The sequence below is a fragment of the Taeniopygia guttata genome, chromosome 7 (genome assembly GCF_048771995.1).
Source record: "Taeniopygia guttata chromosome 7, bTaeGut7.mat, whole genome shotgun sequence".
Classification (NCBI taxonomy): domain Eukaryota; kingdom Metazoa; phylum Chordata; class Aves; order Passeriformes; family Estrildidae; genus Taeniopygia; species Taeniopygia guttata.
In genome coordinates, this window is record NC_133032.1 from 20,409,581 (window position 1) to 20,430,960 (window position 21,380).

The 21,380-nt window shown below is 41.7% G+C and overlaps 1 protein-coding gene across 26 annotated transcripts in view; it reads left to right on the forward strand.

Annotated features, from left to right (window-relative positions):
• Window positions 1-20,971, forward strand: part of ABI2 (abl interactor 2) — a 66,748-nt gene extending 45,777 nt beyond the window's left edge. For 4 of the 26 annotated variants that reach the window (XM_072932334.1, XM_012574907.5, XM_012574908.4 and 1 more), the window contains 8 exons: window positions 531-628; window positions 1,352-1,498; window positions 2,502-2,626; window positions 3,549-3,734; window positions 6,251-6,409; window positions 10,787-10,873; window positions 11,209-11,382; window positions 14,870-20,971. In XM_072932334.1, coding sequence (XP_072788435.1) covers window positions 531-628; window positions 1,352-1,498; window positions 2,502-2,626; window positions 3,549-3,734; window positions 6,251-6,409; window positions 10,787-10,873; window positions 11,209-11,382; window positions 14,870-15,045 — 1,152 coding nt within the window. In that variant the 3' untranslated portion in view covers window positions 15,046-20,971. The remainder of the gene's footprint in view (window positions 1-530; window positions 629-1,351; window positions 1,499-2,501; window positions 2,627-3,548; window positions 3,735-6,250; window positions 6,410-10,786; window positions 10,874-11,208; window positions 11,383-14,869) is intronic. The other 22 variants (XM_030277625.4, XM_030277624.4, XM_030277629.4 and 19 more) reach the window with 11 other exon arrangements.
• Window positions 20,972-21,380: the final 409 nt, after the last annotated feature.

Consider the following 21,380-nt stretch of genomic DNA (forward strand, 5'->3'; position numbering starts at 1 on the left):
ATTTAAAGTAAATATCTTTAAAAGTTTTTATAATCTGTGTGAACATGAAAGCATTCATGGATGATATTTATAGATTACTTTGACTTCTCCATATCTGTATAAATCACATTAAGTGGTGGCCTATTACGTAAACCTTAGTATTTTTAAATAATATTCAAAAATATTTGTGCAAATTTACCATTCAGTAGTGCCATGTGAAATAACTGCCTTTTTCTCAAAAGATGACTGGGAGGTTCAGCCAAGTTAGATACAGCATCTGTATTCTCAGAGATTTAAAATTTGTGTGATAGCCTGAAGGCAAATTCACTTTTTTGTACAATTTCTAAAACCTATGTAATAAAGAGTCCTTTGAGCACAACTCTTGACTTCTAGCAGAGTGGAAATTGCATATAAAACGCATGGCCTCTCAATTTTTTTTTGTTTGTTTAAACCTTCCCCTACTTAGCGTTAATTGCCAAAGGCATCTCAGTGTCTCTCCCCTCGACCCTGAGCTCAGTGAAGGCCGTTTTTCTCCCCGTTCTTTCATGCAGGTCAGCACCCAGAATATGAAGATGGGTGGGCTGCCTCGTACAACACCACCCACCCAGAAGCCACCAAGTCCACCAATGTCAGGAAAAGGAACTATTGGGTAAGTGCAGTTACTGAGCGGGTGAACAGAAGGGAAAAGAGGGAAGATTTTTTTTCTGTAATGGGAGAGGTTTCATGATTTTATTTTAACCATTCACAAAGGCCAAGAGGTGTGCATCCTCTGATACTGATCATGTCTTTGTATGTTAGTGTGCTGCTGCCAGAAGACAGTGGGCATCATCAGCCTTTCCCAACAGGAACCCTTTTCTCAGTGCAGAACACTTAGAATTACATACTGTAGAGTAAAATGTCATTAGCTGTGGCTTTTGCAGGTGGTGCTAAACAACTGAAAAATGAGTACATAGCACTGTTCCTTATCTGTGCTGTGCTTGGTGAAATTACTTTCCTGCAACGTTTATGAACCTCATTTTGACCTTAGGAAAATGTGTTATAAGTGGGATGAATGCTGTTTGGTGGTGTGTGATTATGTGTGTACGTACAGAACATGGTGCTTTATTTTAATGCAAGATAATGGCTTACCTTTAAAACAAGAATGGGATGTGCAACACAGAGTTTACTGATAGGAAGACTGAAGTACCTGAAGAATATCCTTAATTTTTTTCCCCCCTCATCCTACAAAATAGGTACTGCAATGTTATAGAAAAAGCCCATTTGTAAAGCTCACATTCCTGGTTGGTATGTAGCTGTCCTTCAGGGATGGAGAACTCTCTGGTTGTGCGTGCGTTACCCTAACAGGCTTGTGGCGTGTGCTTGTGCCGTGCAGGCGGCACTCCCCGTACCGCACGCTGGAGCCGGTGCGGCCCCCGGTGGTGCCCAACGATTACGTGCCCAGCCCGACGCGCACCATGGCCCCGGCCCAGCAGAGCCCCGTCAGAACGGCCTCGGTCAACCAGCGCAACCGCACCTACAGGTACCGGCCCGGCCTGCTCGGGGGGCAGCAGATGCTGTGCCCAACAGCGCATCCTGCGGATCCTCCCTCTGCAGGGAAGCTCCCTCAGGCATCCCATGCGCTGGGAATCTCATTGGCGTGATGGGAATGAGCGCTAATAAAAGCAGAATAGGGAATCATGTTAAGGTTATTAACTTAATCCCTTGTTCACCTCAGTTTTAGTTATCTCGCTCAGAGTACTTAATTACTAAGATTGTGAAGTCTTTCAAGGAGGTAGATCATGATGCTGTTTTACTAAACTATTACCAAACTGGGAGAAGACTTTGTACACAACTTGCCTTCTTCGTGTCGAAGGGCTGCTTAGATGGTTATGCTTGACATTTTTGAACATTCTTTGATGTTTATAGATTGAATAGCTGAAATTGTAGCATAGTGTTTTGGGGATATTGATAACTTCAAACATAGAATAAAGCTAAATTGCACTACAGAAGAAATTGCTCTGCAGAAGACTATTTTTTTTTCTAGGATAATTAGTTCCATGATGTGATAGATTTAAATACTTTCCTTGAAATTGAATTTTTAAACGTAGTAAATACTTGAGGATGGCTAGACAAGTGGACTTAAAAAGATAAGAAATCAGAATTTTACTATCTTACAACTTTTAGGCTTTTGTAGTCTCATATGAAAGCATACAAATCACAAGTCTAAGCATTCCATAAGTTTTAAAGTTAAAGGAAAAAGGTCTGTATTTGCTCTGTAGGGGCCTAACAACCGTGGAATGACATGCTTTGTCATGGTTTTGGGCAAGTTTACTAAGGCTAACTTACTGAAAAAAAGCCTCTTGTGTTGTAGTCAAAGTGGAGAGTTTCAGGAAAGCCCAGCTTTGTATAGATTTATATCATCCTTGTTTCTTTTCTTTTGTTCCCTGTTACTTCTCTGATTTCCTAAGACGCTCTGTGAGGGATCTTATGTTTCAGCATGGACAGCAGCATATTCATACCCTGGTTGCTTTGGTTTCTTGCAGCAGCAGTGGCAGTAGTGGAGGAAGCCACCCAAGCAGTCGGAGCAGCAGTCGAGAGAACAGTGGAAGTGGAAGTGTAGGTGTTCCCATTGCTGTTCCCACACCATCCCCTCCTAGTGTCTATCCAGGTAAATAGAAACGTCTTGTTCCTCTTTCTGCCTCCTTGTTAACCTTGAGCATTTGCAGTTTCCTAAACTCAAAGGGAAGCCCAGAGTTCATTGCTATTGATAATATGAGTTTGAATCAAGTAGTATCATCTTTGAGAGTGTCTGATGTGCTGTAATGTTCCTCTTATGTATTAATTTGTTTATCAGAATTTTTTGCCTGGCTGCCTGCATGTGACAAGGTAGGATACAGCACCTTTCTTAGTGGGCTGAGGGACACTTTTCCCTTGTCCTTTTAAGCAAATAATTTTTTTTCATTGGCTGTTTATGCAGATACATAGAAGCATGTTTTTAGAAACTTAGATTGAATGAGAGGCAGGCACAGAGTAAATCTTGAGTATATCAATGCAAGCCTAAATTATCACAAAGAGATACTTGCTCAGTGTAATGACCCCAGACTTTCCAGAAGTAGGAAGTGTTATCAGTACTTCTTTTTCCTTTGCTCAGCCTTTTCAGTGAAAAAGAGTCTGTACTTCACTTGCAGTGAAATACCTGCAAAAGCCACAGCTTCTGAAACAAAGAGCTGGAAATTTGTTGGTTTCCTCTTTATATTTTCTAATTTATACAAAAAGCTAAAGACAGCCATGCTAGAAATTGGAGCATAAATAACACAAGGTAAAGGCATCTTTCAAAAATAATATTTTTCACTGAAAAGTTTTGGGCTGTGTTCCCTTCAGACCTGGAAAGAAGTGGATTTGCTTGACCCTCATTTACCATCTACACGGGAATGAGCCTTTCTTTAACAGCTCCATTGTTTTCTCATCTTGTGCCTTCTAAAATACTGTGCAGCTAATAAATAGCTAACACTGAATAGTCAGAGGCTTTCTCTAATCCTTGCTAACATATCTCCTTATTAACTCCACCTCTTCCTCCTCTCTTCACTTAGCCCCTGCTGGCTCAGCTGGCACTTCTCCCCTTCCTGCTACCTCTGCTCCTGCCCCCACTCCTCCTGCTCCTCCTGCCCCTTCCTCCGCTGCCCCAGATGCTGCTGCTGCTGCTGCAGGAGCTCAGCCCCTTGCTGATGGCTTCACCTCTCCAACTCCCCCTGCTGTTTCTTCCACACCCTCTGCAGGTGAGTGTCTGCTCCAGCTGCTGGCCAGATGAACCCAGATGTGATCATGGTCCAAGGCTTTGCAAAGTCACTTCAGCAGCAGTGATTCATAGTTTTAAAAAAAGTTTAATTATAACTAGAAGATATCTGCTAATACCCAACTATAAGGTCATGGTTACAGTAGACAACTCAAGGTGTGCTGATTTTATTATCAGCAATAATTTAATGTTATAGTTTTATTATTTTTACATTTATATAATCCACTAAATCATACTTTTATTTCTGTTTGGATTCTGAGAACCACATAGAATAATTGTTTGGCAGGAACCAGCGCTGATAGTTCTGGGTCTTATTATTCTCTTTCATAAATGCAATTTTAAAAAAAGTGCATCTAGCAAAGTATAATTTATGAAACTGGTTTTTTCAATGTTGTCAAATGACAAGGCTCCCTTTAATGAGCTGATGATAAGGGCAGGATTTTTGTGTCCATTATTAGGTAAAATACAAATTTTTATTATGCAGAATATTATTAAAGCAATTTGTTTTCATATGTGGCACTTAGGGTGTATATTGTGACTTCCTTTTTTTTCAGTGCTACGCTTTTTATTTTCTCATGTGCTGAAGTTGCAGAGTGTAGCACTTAACCAACCATAGCACTGTCCTGTATCACCTTTTGATGAGGAGATTGCAGTGTAAAGATCTCCTTCCGACAGCCAAGTTCACGTGTAGCTGCCTGCATGCTTTGCTGCTTTACGCTATGGTGGAGGCTGCTTACAGGGGAGGGACTTGGTTTGTGTGTTTATTAGTGGTCATGTCTTAGTAAAAATTGCACCAGGTTCCAGAAGCATTCTTGAAATTGCATGTAGTTTAAAGGACTGTGGCTCATATAAAATAGGAAGATATTTAGACTAGTACCCATAACTGTGACCAGAAGTTTCTAAAGTGTGATGAATTTTAGTCTGAGAAGATAATCCTGATGTCTAAACTACTTTCATGAAGATGAGCTGTGGCACATGGGGCCGCAATCACTTATCCATTTTGATGCACTGTCAGTATCCCAGTTCCTATATTTTTAACAAGTCAAAATCAAGCAAAGATTAATATTTTAATGACTGTAAATTTGCATTCACAATTTCATAAGAGAAATTTAACCTTAGTTACTATTTCTAAGATCTTTTGTTTCCGTGTTTTATTAGTGAGATTGCTTATATGGCTTCTTTGAAATAAAATATTTCAAGAGACTGGATAGGTCACCACTAATGAAGTTATAGCTTTTGGTCCTTAAAAACCTCTTAGCCCTCTCCCCTTCTTTCTCTCCAATCACCACCGATTTCTGCAAGTACATTAAGTAACAGAGAGAGAGAGACACACATTGAAAAGACACATCAGGAAAAGTAGGAAAAAGCCTTTATAGAATGGATTCTTTCTTAGGTTTTTCTTATCTGGAAAAAGTGCATTTTTTATATGGTACACCATCATTGGTACAAAGCAGAGGGACTGTGGCGTTGTAGTTTATGCATTTGCCCTTACAAGCAAGTAACAGAGCAAGCAACTTGTATTTTTGTTTACTGACCTAGTAAGAAGTAGTGCAAAGCGAGCAAAACATAATGAAGAACAATGCAGGTTTTTAAAAATTTGTACATTCTTTTTTTCTGTTTCTCTCTTTACTTCTGTCCTCAACCACAGTGACCATCCCTTCTTCCCTTGTTTTCTTGCAAACTCTCAAATTTGCTTCTAGGACAAATGTTGGAGGCTGAATAGTTTGTGGGGTGTAATAACGCATATGGGAATAACAAATCCAGCTTGCTCTTATATACAGTATAAAATCCAGAGAATTTTATGTGAGCACAGAAGATACCTTGCTTCATTTATTGTTTTCTGGGATTCACAATTAATATCTTGAATACAGAAAGTAATGAAAATGCAGAGCAAGTTTTTCAGGAGTTGTTTTATTTGAGAGCTCCCTTGAAGAGGGTCTTTGACTTCATTTATTCCATCCTTCAAGCAGTTTCTAACATTCATTTCTCCCTAAATGATTCTCTGAATATCATCCAAATGGCACTAATGTAGTACTGTGTTTTTCAGTTACAGAGAGTTAACAGCTTTCAATGCTGGAAATGGCCTGCAATTATTTTTGACATGTGCATTCCTTAATTGCAGAACTGTAAGGTTCTGGGGAGTTTTTTGCAGGTTCAGAAATAACTAAATTCACAAGTTATTGTAATACATTATTTAAAATTAACAACCAGATATTATTTTCTTTCATTTTGAGGATTCGTAGCTTAAACACCTTTGTATTTTCCCATTGTCTTATGTAGGCAGTGCTGAGTGCAGGCACTTGGGAGAGTTATGTTTTGCATTGCTCTTGAGACATTTGGTGTCCTGCTAGTCTGGCAGCAGAAATGGCTGACTCCTAGCATGCAGACTGTCTTAAAATAAAGAGCCAGAAACCTTCCAAACCTTTGAAACTGAATGCAGGTAGAGAGAAGGCAGGCATCATTCTTCTCTTGGCTAATGCATTTCCCTCTCTACCCTAGGCCACCCTGTTCAGTTCTACAGCATGAACAGGCCTGCAGCTCGGCACACGCCCCCCACCATCGGGGGCTCTTTGCCGTACCGGCGGCCGCCTTCCATCACATCGCAGACGAGCCTGCAGAACCAGATGAACGGGGGCCCCTTCTACAACCAGAACCCAGGTCAGAATGTTTGGCTGCTCCGCTGAACTTGGCCGTGGTGAACACGGTGACCTTCAGCTCTCTGAAATTTTATGTTCTGTCTCCATTGCAGATCTTGCACTTTCAGTATGTTGCTGGTAGCTGTGCCAAAGCTGCAGTGCAAGTGCACAGTGTTCAGCTTCTATTATGGCAAGCATCTTAAAAAATGCTGGCTTTGTTGCCAAATGATTTATGTTTGATGTCACAGTCCCTATCAGACAAGCTTTAGTCCTTGCCTACACCATGTGTCATGACCTGCTTTGGTATGGGATGGGTATTTGATTTTGCACCAGAATCCTGATTCTTCATTAATCAGACTTGTGTGCTTTTTCCTTCTGGGTAATGTACAGTTCAGGCAGTTGTACTTGTTACACTGGGATAAGTATTAGACACCTTGGAGACACCAGAGGTGTTTGGGTGCAAGGGAGCTATGTCATCTGCTAAGCCCACAAGTGATGTTACTTTATGGGTGATCTGCCTTACAAAGCAAGAGGAGACCTTACCAGGGAGTGAGTGTTCTGTGTGTCAGCATAACACAGTAGTCTTTTACCTAAGGAGTCCTTCTTCCTGTACTTCTGATGGGACCAGGAGGGTTTTATACTAAACTAGGGGAGAGTTTCTCTTTTGACAAAGCTACAGAAAGATGCAGGGGACACTGAAAGTTTCTTGTCAGGAAATGCCCTAATACCAGCAAAAATGATTGTTGACTTGCAAATACTACAGTATGTTGGTGTTTTGAGGTGGTGGAATTTGAAGGGTGTGTGTGTTGCTTGGTTCCTTTTGAGGTTTTTGTTGTTGTTGTTTTAGTTGGTTTTTTGTTTGTTTCTTTTTTTTAAAAATTGAGCACTGAACTTGGAATTAGGTCAAATGCTGCAATCTGCATTTAAGGGGTTTGATCAGGTTTGGCTGTTACTGTTTGTGAGCTACCCTGCAGGGTGAGCTGAGCTTGAGATGGAAATGAATGGTCCTGCTGGGCACAGGGAAGTGGAGGAGGTTGCAAGGCTAAATTGTAGCCCGGTTGCCTGAAATAGGTCATATTTTCTAAGCACATTATGTGCATATTGAAGACTGAAGGGGGGAATAGGCAAGAAAGAAAGAGTAACAGCAGCAAAAGAAACCTTTCAGGATTACAATAAAGCAATATTTGCAATAAAGACAGTTTTCAGTATATCCAGAGAGTTTTTGATGACTGCTGTACGTTTTTTGCTTTAGCAAAGGCATAGTTCTCTGCAAGTTGCCATTGCATTGTTTAGATTATGATTGCATTGCAATAGGTAATCATATAAGATGCCAAATAGACTTAAAATAAATTGCATAACCACAGTTGTCTGTGTATCCAGAAAGAAGGTAATGATTATGGTGATTAGTCATTTGAACTGTAAATCACAAACAAAATGCTTCAGTTATACTGGCATATCTGAGACAATATAAATAAGCAGTTGTAGTAGCAGACTTTTTTTTTATTATATCAGCAGAATACAGAATTTATTAGCTTTGCAGTTACACTAAACCAAGGGTTTTTTGGAGTTCACCTTGAAAGGAGAGGATGCTCAAGCATGCATAATTGATGAAAGCCCTAAGAACAGAGGCACTGATGTGTCTGGAAGGAGCAGGTTCAGTAGTGATAGGACAGAGGCCACAATTTTTTCTCAGCATTCCTGAAGAGAGGTAGAAAACAAGAGGAGGAAAGAGAGACCTTACAAGAGGCAGAGGAGGGTGCCAGCTGTGGCTTTTTTGTTGTTTGTAGGCTGTTTGGCGATAACCCAGTGCTGTTATTCCTATTGCCATTTTTTAAAATGGTGGCCTAGTCATGTTTGTTTATTCACTTGACAGAAGGATGAAAGGTACTTGTATTTCCTTGTTCTGTTAAAAGCTAATTCAAGATAATACAATTTTTCTGGTTCACAATGAGACCTTTTTAACAAGTGAAAAGAAAATATTAAGAAATGCAGACTCTGAATGATCTCAGCATATGTCTGTCTCAAAGCCACTCTTGCCAGCCAAGCCACCTAACAAGTGTTTTAACATTGCAGCTTTGGATATCATTATCTAAGCAACATAGAGCTCAGCACAGGCTAAAAACTGTGTGGGAGACTCTGGGTGAGTATTGAGATGGTGGTTGCACCCCACCACATTTGTACAGTTGAATTCTTACCAGTCTGAAGCAGCCTAGTGGAAGATGCTCTTGAGCATTTCTGAATTAATTTACAGCAATTGTGCATTAAATATATCAGTGGTCAGTATGGAAGGAAGATGGGGGAGAACATTTAAGATGATGTTTATACAGCAGAGGTAAAGTTCTTCTGGTGCATTTAATAAAAAAAAAAAAAAGTAATAAAATATTTGTTGTATTGCCTCTTAGAGGCCAAAAGTAGAGTCATTATATAGCATAGAGAGACAATACTATGATAGCCCCTGCACAGTGCAAAGACTGAAGCACAAACTGAGGGCTTAAGATACTCAAGGAATGATGTCAGCTAGTGTTAGCATCACCATTGTGATTAAACTACACAACCCAAACTGAACCTGGTAATTTTTTTGTATTTGCTTGGCATGCTTGTCTAGAGTGATATATTTTTCTCCATGGAAAGCCTTGTTATTTCTTTCAAAGAAATATATATAGGTCATGAACAAAGTACACTGAAGAGACCAAGGAAACTGGAGCCTACTCTCCTATGATATGTATGGATTATATGAATCCATTTGATGTTAAATAGAGGGATCATTTTGAAATTAAACACTTCTAGGGTATATAATTGAAAAAGCAGGGACAAGGATGCTGAATTGATGAATATTACTGCTTTTCAGTAGGACTTTAAATTTGAGTTCCCTTTTTCTGCTTTTAAAAAGTACAAAACCAAATCTTTTCACAGTAATCATGGTTACACTTGAAGGAATAAATACTCTGAGGTCATGTCATTTGAGTCAAAGAAACTGTAATCAGGAATATGTTTCTGTTTTTTCTCAAGAGATATCAATTAAATGGTGAGATAATGGAACTTACTTTATTTGAAGGTACTTTTGTAACAAAAAGGATGTTAGTATTTTCATTCATGGTGTATGGTTCTGAAAGAAATGTGAATGTGAGTGACAGAAAAAATTCAAAGCACTTAAGATAGTTGTTACTGGAATAAGCAAACAGAAGAAATTTTGAGACATAAGTTGTAAATACTGTAGAACTCTTCTTTTGCTATGATAATGTGAATTAATTCTGAAAAAAGCTACATCATACATGTCAGTTTTCTTACGACCTCTGGAATTAGCCTGAGGTTTATTTAGTTCTGTCTGGTAGCTAAATAAATGTGCTGGTACATGAAGTATAGACTTTTTTTCCCCTTAATCCCTTTGGACATGATGAAATGTTTCTTGTATGCCACATACTAACAAGAAATGTATTATTTGTGCTTCTCCTAAAGTGTGCTGTCTGAAAAATCATCTTGCAACTTACCTGAAGAATTTTGCTGCATTATTCAAAGTGATACTAAACTCTCGTAAAATGATTTAGCTGATATTTTAACTAGATAACTGAAACTCACATTCCAGGCCTAAACCACAGTTCAGCGTTAGAGCATTTGCAACTGGCTGAAAGTATCTTCTTAAACAGGGAATTCACATATATTGTACAAAGGCAGCTCTTATTGTACAAAGAGAGCTCTTCTGGTACCAGTGAAAGGGCTGTTGAGAGTTCGGTGCAGAGAAGTCAGGTGGGGAGGAAACCAAGCAGCACATCTGGAATAGGCTCTGTGGTTTGGCAGCAGCACAGTGTGCTCTGTTCTGTCAGTAAGATCAGAAGTGTTGCATCTTTCAGTTCTGTACAGTTCTCAAAAGGCATATTTTTCTGTTTTGTCTAAAATAGCTGCCTTGTTCAATGGGGGTTGTGGCCTACATCTGGGATAAAAAAGAGGTATATCCATTTTCATTACTAGGGATTCATGGATGCTCTTAGTCACCTCTATAAATATCAACTAGATTTGAAAGGGCTAGGATTATAGGCAGAGAGTCCTCTTGATGTATTTGATAGTTAGCTCTGTTCATGAAGTGCTATATTCTGTAGTAAGAAACTTCATCTTAAGGGAATCTCATAGTCAAGTCAGAGAAATGCTTCAGAGTGGATTCTTAATGTTATGAAAAAGAGCTGGGTTGAAAATTTTAAAATTAGAGAAATATCCTTGAAGAAAGGATTAGGAATATGTTTAAACCACCTAAGCTATTTTTCTTTAAATGTTAAATGTCAGTCTTGTTATCGCAGCTTCTTGGCAGCCTGCTGCATTGTCTGAGTGGTGATGATGTCTACTTTCCTGTTTGCTGCTTTGTTGTGTTTCTAACTGGATGCCTCTCTCTTTTTAATTTCTGTGGCAGCATCCCTTGCTCCTCCTCCCCCCTCCATCCTACAGGTAACTCCACAGTTACCACTAATGGGATTTGTGGCCAGAGTTCAAGAAAACAGTAAGTTTGCTGCTTCCTTGTGCAATGTTTTATTACTGGATGTGGCTTTTGGATTGAGTTGATGAAAGACTTGTCTGTATATAGCCTGTCTGTATATAAAGAATTCTGCATTCTTTACTGCCTCTGCAAGTTTGTCTGAAATTGTGAAGGGTGGGAAAAAGAAATAATCTTATTGAATGTACTTGGTCGTTCCTTCTCTGAATTTTCCTGTCTCTAGTGTATTTTTAGCAGTTATAATTATTGGTCCCACTTCCATTGAGGATAGAGAGTATTACTTGAAGCAGCTACCATGGTTGTAGAGACATTTTCATGGTTGTATTGTTATTTCTTTTCAGTTTCAGATACTCCTCCCCCCCCACCGCCTGTGGATGAGCCAGTGTTTGATGAGTCTCCACCTCCACCCCCACCCCCAGAGGATTACGAGGAGGAGGAAGCAGCTGTGGTGGAGTACAGCGATCCCTATGCTGAGGAGGACCCTCCTTGGGCACCGAGGACATACTTAGAAAAGGGTAGGTTTGGAGCTGGAAGAGACAGTAGAGTTGTATTTTTAACAACTTTGTATGTGCTCCTGCCATCCTGCTTTTGGACATGGAGTCTGCCTAGACTCCTTCATACCAGTATTTGGTATTACAGCATTTTAGTCAGAGGCAAAAGAGAAAGAAGAGGCCCTGGTGTGTGTTTATAGTGTGTCTCATACTAATGCAAGGCAGGGGGAGATGTGTGCATGTGCCTTGAGAAACAAGGCCTTTCTATTTGATGAAATAATCATGTTTGAATGATAGTTCTGTTCTGTTTTCCTGTGGGACTTTATGAGCTTGGGAACTAAAATAGTTTATATATGTGCATATACACATAGATCTGTTCCATCTCACATGGGGTAGCAAAACTGTGAAGGAGAATCTTTCAAGATAAGCTGGAGAAAATCAGGCTTTTAGTCAGAAAATGTTTCCCGCAGAGAAGAAAAGTATAAAAAGCCAAACATTGTCTATATTGATGTAGAAACCCGTGCAAAAACATATTTTTAAAACTAGATGACCAAAACATCAAAAAGGTTGGTCTGTTTTTAGAAACACTTTTAAAAGTAGTAGAAAATACAACTGCTTTCAGCATGTGAAGAACTATTAAATGGTAGTTTTAGGATACCAGAAAAAATAAGATATTGACATAGGTGTGGATTCTGTTGTAGTTACATGAATGTCTCTACTTAGCCCATGTCTTGAGATTTGACTGATTTGCTGAAACTGGGAGAGAAGTGCTTGGCTGTGAGTTTTTTGTAGCAAGCTTTGAAGCTTTAAAATTAATGAGAAACCTTATACTAAAAGAGGACTTTAATACTCAGTGAACGTGTATACTTATACTGCTGGGAATTAAAATATTTTATTCAGCAAAATAATTTATACTGTGGCAACTCCTTATGTTCCTATAAATAGTATTCTGTGCCACATGATTCAATGTGGACAAAACAGATGAAAGAAAGTAGCTTTTCCAACACATTTTCCCCCAATAAGCAGAATTCCCAATTCTTAGGATTTATACTTGTACTTTTGATATGACCGTTCTCATATGTAAGTTCATTTGAGAGCACTTTTACAGGATTGGGGTAGATGACCTTTGCAATAGAAGCTGGGACACCAAAGAGGTGTCAAATACAGAGGGTTGCTGAATATGGGAATGGGATTCGATGACTCTCAAGCAGCATGGGAGGTTTAACATTTAACCTTTAGCATTAAGAGCTGAGGATGGAGCCTGCAGCTGAGGATGGAAGTGAATAGCAGATCCATTTGGAACAGATGGAGAAATTGTTAAGTAGGATATAGTTACTGGGGATGCTGAACGTGAGGACACTGCCATGTGACTGTAAGAGCAGCAGCCAGCCTGTAGTGTCCAGGGATGTGCACTGCAGTTTTCCACTGAGCTCCATGTCTGGACGTGTGGCAGAAAAAGGTAAGAAAATGACCTGGCTCTGCAAATCAGATGAATGGAAATGGGTATCCAGAAAGGAAAATTGCACTTACACTACTTACAGAAACTGTGTGTTCACAGATTCCAGTTGGATAATCAGCCTAGCCTACATTTGTGGTCAATTGGATATAAGAGAGTTCAGCCAAGCTCTGTAATTGTTGAAGAATCAAAGATGACTGATTGGAAGAATACCAACCTAAATGAGTAATTCTGTTTTTCATAACTGCATTGAAACACATTCAGACAGAAACTAAAAGAGGCCCTGGCTTAGGCTGACAGGGCAGGATGCCACCTCCTGAGTCAGTATTGCTGCTTCCTGTCTTATCTGGAGCCTTTCTTGCAATGCTGGCCTGGGCTCCTCATAACTCGGGGCATGTGACAAGCTCACAGCTTGAACTGGTGGGACTACAGACTGAAGGATTAAACGGCCTTTTAGAGAGAGGACTGTTGCCAGTACACAAAGCAGGAAGCAGTGGTGATGTGAAAACAAAACCAGGCTTCAGGTAAAATTTTATGAGGCTTAAAAAGAAGCAAGTTTTCTTCACAAATTTAAGGAAGAGTTTCCTCCTTGTGGTCATGAAATAATGAATCCATTTAGTATCCAAAGGAACTACAGTACACTCAAAAGTTAGAAAGAAATTAAAAGTTACCATGATCCTTGGATTATTATGATTATTATTATTGTTGTCAAGAGAATGAAGAAAAATAGCATAGTGACTCTAGGAAGAAATTTCAAAACCCTTAGAAAGGAATTTTGAAGGATTTAAATTGAATGCATCACATGTTCATACACTTGCTTTTCAAGCTAAAATCATACTTGTTTCTGCATTGGTGTTTTGTTTGCTTAAATTATATGTCTAAAACTGTACAGAATAAGTTACTTAACAACTGCTGGCACAATTGTACAGCTAACAATGTGCTTTTAAAGTATGTTCTAGTCATATGATAAAAAAAAATTCTTTGCATAGTCTGATTTTCCACTGGGATTGTTCTCTGTATTTTATAATCTCTTCTGGATCCAGGTTTCCCTAGTGTTGGTTTGTGTTGATTCTTTTGCTCCCTCAAAAAGGAAATTACCTCTTCTCTTTTGAAAAGAATGATGAGTTTAGTAGGACTCTTGGACAGTGGTTTTATGAACATATGCTGTTAGTTTTTAATCCTTGCTTTAGTTTAGAGTATCTTTCCATCTATCCCCAGCACAAGATTTTAGGATCCCTGTCCAACATACTTTTTTTTTTTTTTCCCTTAGTGTCAGCCTGCATGTTTCATTGCCAAGTTCTCAAAGCAGTGATTGATGCTATTTGTTAAAGTATTCAGAGTCTGGCATAACTAACTTTCTCTAATAAACACATGATAGCACTGAGATTGGAAAAATATATCCATTTTATGTCTATTTTCTGACATTTCAGGACTGCTCTATTTAATATTTCCAAGTGCTTTGTCCAGTTTCATTGCCTTTCCTAACAACTTTTGTGCCATCACTAAAATATTCAGCAGCTGTAAGAAAAATGTCCTGATACAGTTTGTGTACATTTCCACCTTCCTTCTTCATGGCTCCTAAAAGGGATTTGCCCACCTTGGTGCTGTGTGCCCTGGAGTGGCTGCTGGATACTGAGATGCACATGACCTTTAGAGATTTAAATGTGGAAGTAGCTAAGGTAGATGGAAGTCTGGGATATCAGCCTTGGCCCACTCTTTCCTGTGCTGAGATCTGGTTTAGCACATGTAGGAATAGTTCTGAGTGGTCATAGCCATGGGGATTCACAATCACCTCGTTGTATCATTCCACACCAAAAATTTATCAGTTGGACACTTCCTTGGTGGGTCTGGAAATAGTAAGAAAAGAAGAGTTGAAGGAGTCCTGGCTCATGTGCTTCAAAGTGTAAGCTTGTACAAAAGGGGGTGGAAGAAACTGTTTCTCTCAGTAGGTCATTCTGCACACACACAGGTGAGGCAGTGCCTGCCATGAGGGAGGACTGCATTTTCCTCCTCCTCACCTCCCTCTCCTAACACTCACATTCTGTTCTTTCCTAGTGGTGGCAATCTATGACTACACCAAGGACAAGGAAGATGAGCTCTCATTTCAAGAAGGTGCCATCATTTACGTCATCAAGAAAAATGATGATGGCTGGTATGAGGGGGTCATGAATGGAGTGACGGGGCTGTTCCCAGGGAACTATGTGGAGTCGATCATGCATTACTCAGAGTGAAGACCAGAGGACAGAACACTGCATCTCCTGCTGCAGGAGCTGTCAGGGCTTCCCAGATCTCCACCAGCCTCTGGGGCCCCATCCAGTATAACTGAATGAAGGATAATTGTAACAACCACTCTTTTGGGTTTGGTTTGGTTTTTTTTTCCTTTTCCCCCTCATGATAAGACAATAGTGATTTGAGTTGTTTGAACAAATGGCTCTTCAGCTGCCAGCAGAGGCTATCCTGAGCTATCTGACTTTGAATTAAGCTGACCCATGTAGATGTAACAAACTTGTTGATTAGCTCATACTTCACTCGAATTCTGACTTCTGACAGGCCTTGGAATCTGTCTCAGGAGTCCTGTGTGCCCTCATAGTACTACCATTGGAAGCAGTGCCTGGCACTGGGGATGCCCTGGATGCTTGTGGTGAAGGTTACTGGCCAGTGGACATCCCTCCTGTTTCTACACTACACTCCTGTGCAGCTGGAAGAACAGTCATGTGCTAGTAAACACTGGGATCTCCACACAGAGACGTTCCTGTAACTGACTTCCAGATAGCTGGATGCTTCTTTAGCATAAACACTTCTGCAGCTGCTCTGCACACGTAGGCCGACACAGGGCACACAGAGCCGGCTTTCGTTCACTCACCTTTCAGTTTAGACAATTCAGATGGCTGCAGCCCAGAGGATCCCCACCCCCATTTCTCATCTTCTGAATGCCACATATTTGTTTTGTGTTCTGCACTGATGTAACTGTGCTCCTCTCCACAGTGAGCTCCTTGCCACGGTTGCTGCTGGTTCAAACAGAACTCACAGATGCAGTTGATGGTGAAAGCGAAACAAAGTTTACAGGTCCTCCTTGGGGTCTGAGGATTAACTCTAGGGGGTGTGATCCAAGGTTCAAATCTACTCATGCCTGCTTGCACTTGCAGCTTGCACTTGAGAAACTTGCCCCCAACTTTAGTTTTATGCACAATATAATCTTAAAAATCCAATCAGGTATTGTAAATTGGCTATTTTGTACTTGAAGACTAGATTTGCATATGTACTGTGAGAGCCCTGTGCAGAGGCAGGACAAATGGCAATTGTCGTCTTCACGTCTGTTGCCAAAAGCTCTTCAGTGGAAGCAAAAAGGGCTGTTGTGTGTACTGGTTTCCCATGGAAATCCAAGCAGTAACTAGTAGTAGTCCTAGCTCTTCCCCTAGCCCTCTCCATTGTTTATTAAAATAGGTATTTTGAGCTGTACTGGTGGCTTGGGGTGGAATAATACCAAGTGAAGGCTCTGTAGCCCCTTGTGAAGATACTTGGCTTTCTAATCTAGTCTCAGTTAACAGTTCTGCTCAGTGATTGTACACAGCAGATCACTCTAAGTCATGGTTGTACTCATCTGCCCTTAGGAACATCTAAATATTACGTTTGGGTAAATGTCATGCATTAACCAATTAAATTTCCTGTTAAGTCTCATTACCCTGCAAATTGAGAGCCTCCTGGGCAAGGGCATCTTTAGACTGTCACCTGGCCAAGTTCTAGCTAGTACCAAGAATAGCTTGTCCAAGGTGAGACAGTGCTGGAGAGTCCAGTGTTAAAACAGAGCGGTGCACAGGAGAGCAGGGCTGGGTGTGTGATGGCACTGGCACCAGTACCAGCAACTGACCCAGCCCCTTGCTTGGTAGTTTGTGCACTATCAGCATGGAGGTGCAAGTTTGGTGCCAGCCTGGGCAGGGTGGTGCCATAGGTGCTCAGAGGGCAAGAGGAACAAACAAATAGGTGTGTTTGTAGGCCATGGAAGACTTTGATCACCTGCTCTGAGCTTGTGGAACTCCTGTGACAACGCACAAAAAACCGGCTTGGTTAAAGTCTGCAGGAAGGACAACTTTGAAGAAACTCGTGTGCAGATAGAAGTCGCTTTCTCCCTTGCTAATCTGCACGTTGTCTTCTTTCTGGAAGCTGACAGCATTGTTTGGGATGAGTGCCAGAACAGATACCCTTTAAGCCTTTTACTCTCTGAAAAGTTTTCTTGCAGAAAGACTAAGAGAAACAGCTATGTTCAGTTCCCTCAGCCCATCATTTCTGTGGAAGTCCAGAACCACTGGTTGTGCAGACACTGAAATAACTGTTTCTAGTGTCATAGGGCAGGTCTAAGCTTTTGGCATAGGGAGGTGGTGCTTCTAGCAAAGGTGATTGAATGGCAGCATTCAACAGCCTTTGGTGCAGCTTACAGGGCAGCTGTGTTTTCCAGGAGTATCAGAGCTTTCCTGGCTTCTCTTGGCTTGGATTTGTTTGTGGCAAAAACTGAGCCCAAAATGCTTAAATGCGTTGTTAGAGCAGCTTAATGAGTTCTTAAGTGAGAGCTGAACCTCTGCCTGTGCACCCAAGCTGCAGCTGGCAGGTCACACTTCACTGAAACATGTCTCAACCCAGTCTGAGCAAGAGCTTGTGCTTGAACACTTCTTAGTAGGTGGGTGGGGTAGTGTGTACTCCTATTGTATGTGATACTTAATCTTCAATCAGCTGGTTTTTCATCTGGCAAGCTTTCTTCTGTCATGTGAGAGCAGAGCAGTGTGAGATGAACGTGTGCAGAGCCTAGCACAGAAGATGAGGCTGTAAACCCCTTAGTGATTCCACTTTCAGGACACCTGTGTGACAGCTCCTGAAGAACTGGCTTTGGTGTGATGGGCCAGGGGTTAGTTTGGTCCCTGCTGATAGAACATGGAATTGCTTATCCTGCAAGAGCTGCTGTGGATGGAATTTCTGGGTCACCTCCTGCTGGTTTTACGCTTTATTATGCAGTACAAATGTAAAGAAATTTGTTGAGTTTTATGCATATTTTTATTTTGTACAGATTTTAATTCTGTTGCTTGTTTGGGGATGATGTGATGTCATAGACCAGGCCAAGGTGAACAGGCTTTGTATATTAATGTTACATAGATTGCATGCTAGTAAAGTCAGTGAGGGTTGTGTTTCCAGTTTTGTCCCTTGTACTTCTCCTTGTCCAAAACCTTCTCTTCCCCACCCCTTTTTAATTTACAGATTTACTTTAAAAGGGGGTGGCAAATGGGTGGTGGGGGGGAGAAACACCTCAGTATTTTAAATAAGGTGCACAACATCTCTTCACTGCTGAGTTTTGCTGCCACAGCTCATGGTGTTCTGCATCACAGGCTGTTGAAGCAGGAGTGTGTACACATGAGAGGTGGGGAAGGAGACACTCCAGCATAGCCCAAAGAGTGCTCAATGGCCAAAATGTATATGTTTCTCCCTTTGTGAGAACTGCCTTAGCCCAGCCAGCTGTTTTCATTGTGCACAGAAATTGTTCAGCATCCTCTAGCGGTGTATTTTGCCTTTGTATGCTGTGTATCAAAGGTTTCTTCCTTCCTCTTGGTGCCAGGGACAAAGCTATTAACTACAGCTGCTTCTCTGTCATGTGCCTGCAAGAGAGGAGGTCTGACTGACTGTCCACATCTAGTGCTGAAGCAGCTTCATTTTGGTGCCTTCATTCCAGCTGAAGAGAGATAGCTGAGGTTGAGTTGCATGTGTCTGACCCATTCTTTCCCCTCCTTTTCTCCTCCCCCCCAGCTGTTGCAGCAGAGGGCTGAGAGGGGCAGGAGAGGCATCCAGCAAATTCCATGCCTGAGGGTCCTGAGGGTGTGTCCATGTGCAGTGGCCAGAATAGGCACCAGAGAGCTGAAGCAATGCTGGATCACTTGATGGTCTGACTGGCTAGATGCAGACACACACTGAGGCACTGAAGAGCCACGGCTCTCACTGCAGGACAAGAGGTGTGGCTTGGCCCTGAGGTGGGATGACAGCATGGTGTGTGTTACCAGGAGACTGACCATGGAATTCAGCTTATCCTTGCAGATAGTTGAGGTGGATGTCATAAGTGTGTCTGGAGATGTCTGCTGGTGTGAACCACAGGTCCTGTGGTGTGTGGCTGGGTGGCTTACCCATGGGTGCCAGAAAGGCTTAGACCCGGCTAGTTCTTGCTAGAGCAGTTCATTCTCCTTTCACAGCTGCTGGGCTTTTTTTTTTCTTGCTGCTGAGGGTTCTTGGTGATAGCCAAAGTTGACAGTGGCAGTAATGCAGCTTCTGAAAAGTGCCACTTTTACCTGGGGCGTTTCAGGTGATCATGAAAAGAAAGCAAGGAAGCATCAGGAGTGAGGAGCCTTATCCAGCAGAGGGTGTGTGGGCTGCCTGCCTGCTGTGGATGTGCACGTTGTTGACTAGAGGCGGAAGAGGACTGTGCACTGATACTGTTGTGCTTCTGTGGTGTCTCCCACCTGTGCTTGATGGTGACTTAATACTGTCCTCTTCCTAGCAACTTCCACTATGTCCTAGCAGATGCTGTGGATGCACCTCTCTGCTGGAAACGAGCCTGCTTTTTTATTAGTTATGTCTGTGGGCTCCAGGCATATAGAGCAAAATTTCCACGTTTTCTTTTCTGGAAAGGATGGAACTTTATATGGTTTAGTAAACTGGGAGCATGTACAGAGCTCTCCTCCCAGAGGTGTAATAAGAAATTTTGTAAAACAGGTGACACCTGTATTCTCTGCAGGCCCTTTTTGGAAGCTGCTTAGAGGATGCTGTTGAACAGACTGTGGTGCTGTGGCTTTACTAGGAGCAGTAGTTGCATTCTGAGTATCAAGAGTCACTGGTGAAGGCAAGGCAGCATTACAAACCCCATGCAGAGACTTCAGTACCTGTGTTGGCAACCGTGGCAGTAGAAAAGGTACAGCACTGTTGCATTCTCTAAGGCAAGTATTTACAACACTAACCTCTACGGAAGATGGTGGTGGAAACTGAGTACCAGCAGGATCCTGGGCTACAGCTTCTGGGGTGCCAGTTACAAGAATTTACTGTGCTTACAGGTGTATTCACCTTCCCCAGCTTCTGGCATCTCCCAGTATTTGGCATGGCTGCATTTTGTGGATAAAATGGTTATTACACAGAGGTCAGAACAGTACAAGAAGGGAACAATGTGTGGTTTGTTTTGGGGGTTTCCCCCCACAGTAGCTGAAGTCAATGTGTAGTGACAGCCCTATTTACCTACTTCTAAGGTTAAAACTTGAAAGCATAGTGGGACCCCCACCTCACGTATGCAGGGACATGCTGAAAGCTTGATACAGCCATAGTTTGACAACTGCTGTTAAAAAGAATAATTCACAGATCATGGTGTTCTGCTGCTTTCATTTGAAAAAAAAACCCACCCATGTGTTTTGTGTAATCTCCAGCCAATGGAGGAAGAGGTTTGGGGCTTTATTTGGTAACTCTAAATGTACTAACTTTATTAGCACCTGTGCTTATTACCAGACAGTGATGGCAGCAGCGCCCTGCTGTCCAGAGGTAAGCCTACACCCAGGACCCTGCTGAACACTGACATGGGGACCCTGCTGAAATGGGTGCAGTATATTTCCAGTTTCTCTTTTCACCTCCGAAGAATCCAACCACTACTGACTAATAGGAAGAGCTATGTACAAATTTGTTTCCATTACAGCGCCTCAGTAAGTGCTGACATGTCCAAGATTTTTTTGTAAAGAACAAGTGCTTCTTTTCACATTTGAAAAAGTGTCTTTTGCAACTTGCATGGACAAGTAGTTTCTATGAATTCTCTGGAGGTGTCAGTGTCTAACATGGATTTTGTCCATACACTTTTTTCTGAAAGCAGATACCCCCTCTTTGGTTTGCAGTTGGAGCAGCACACTCTGCTTTTGCTTTTGGCACTGCTGAATGTGGTGGATGGATGCAGAGCCCACTGTAAATGACCAAGCCCACAGGACTCTGGGGACCTGTATGCTGCCAGTAACGTTTTAGTGTGTGTGCCATTTGAACCACCTTCCAGTGAGTGCAAAACCCAATTTTTAAATTTTTTTAATTGTACTTGGAATTAATTGTTGCTGTGTACTAAACCCTCTTGTTATGAGCCCTAAATAAAAAGAACAAAGCACACCTCATGTGTTCTGTGAGCATGTTACAGCTGTGTCACATTTCTTGTCTTTGGCTACAGACTTCAACGCACTTAGGGTGAGGGATTGTGGCTGGTGCGTGCAGGAGCCGTGGCCCTGAGGCTGAGCACAGCACTTCACACAGCGAAGGTACAAACCTTGGCCTCTGGCCTGCTGCCTTCAGCAGCCTCTCACCCTCTGTGGGACTCCCCCTTGCCTGCACTCACTAATGGAATGCTCAAATCCCTGCTGCTGAGGGCGGCAGGGTGAGGCTGAGAGCATTTCCCAGCCAGGTTCCCTACAGCCCCCAGAATGGGGCCACAGCAGCACTTACCAGCCAGCAGCTGTTCCGTGAGAGCAGAGCTGGACAGGACTCTGCAGGCCTGAGCAAGGAGCACATGGAAAAGGTGAGC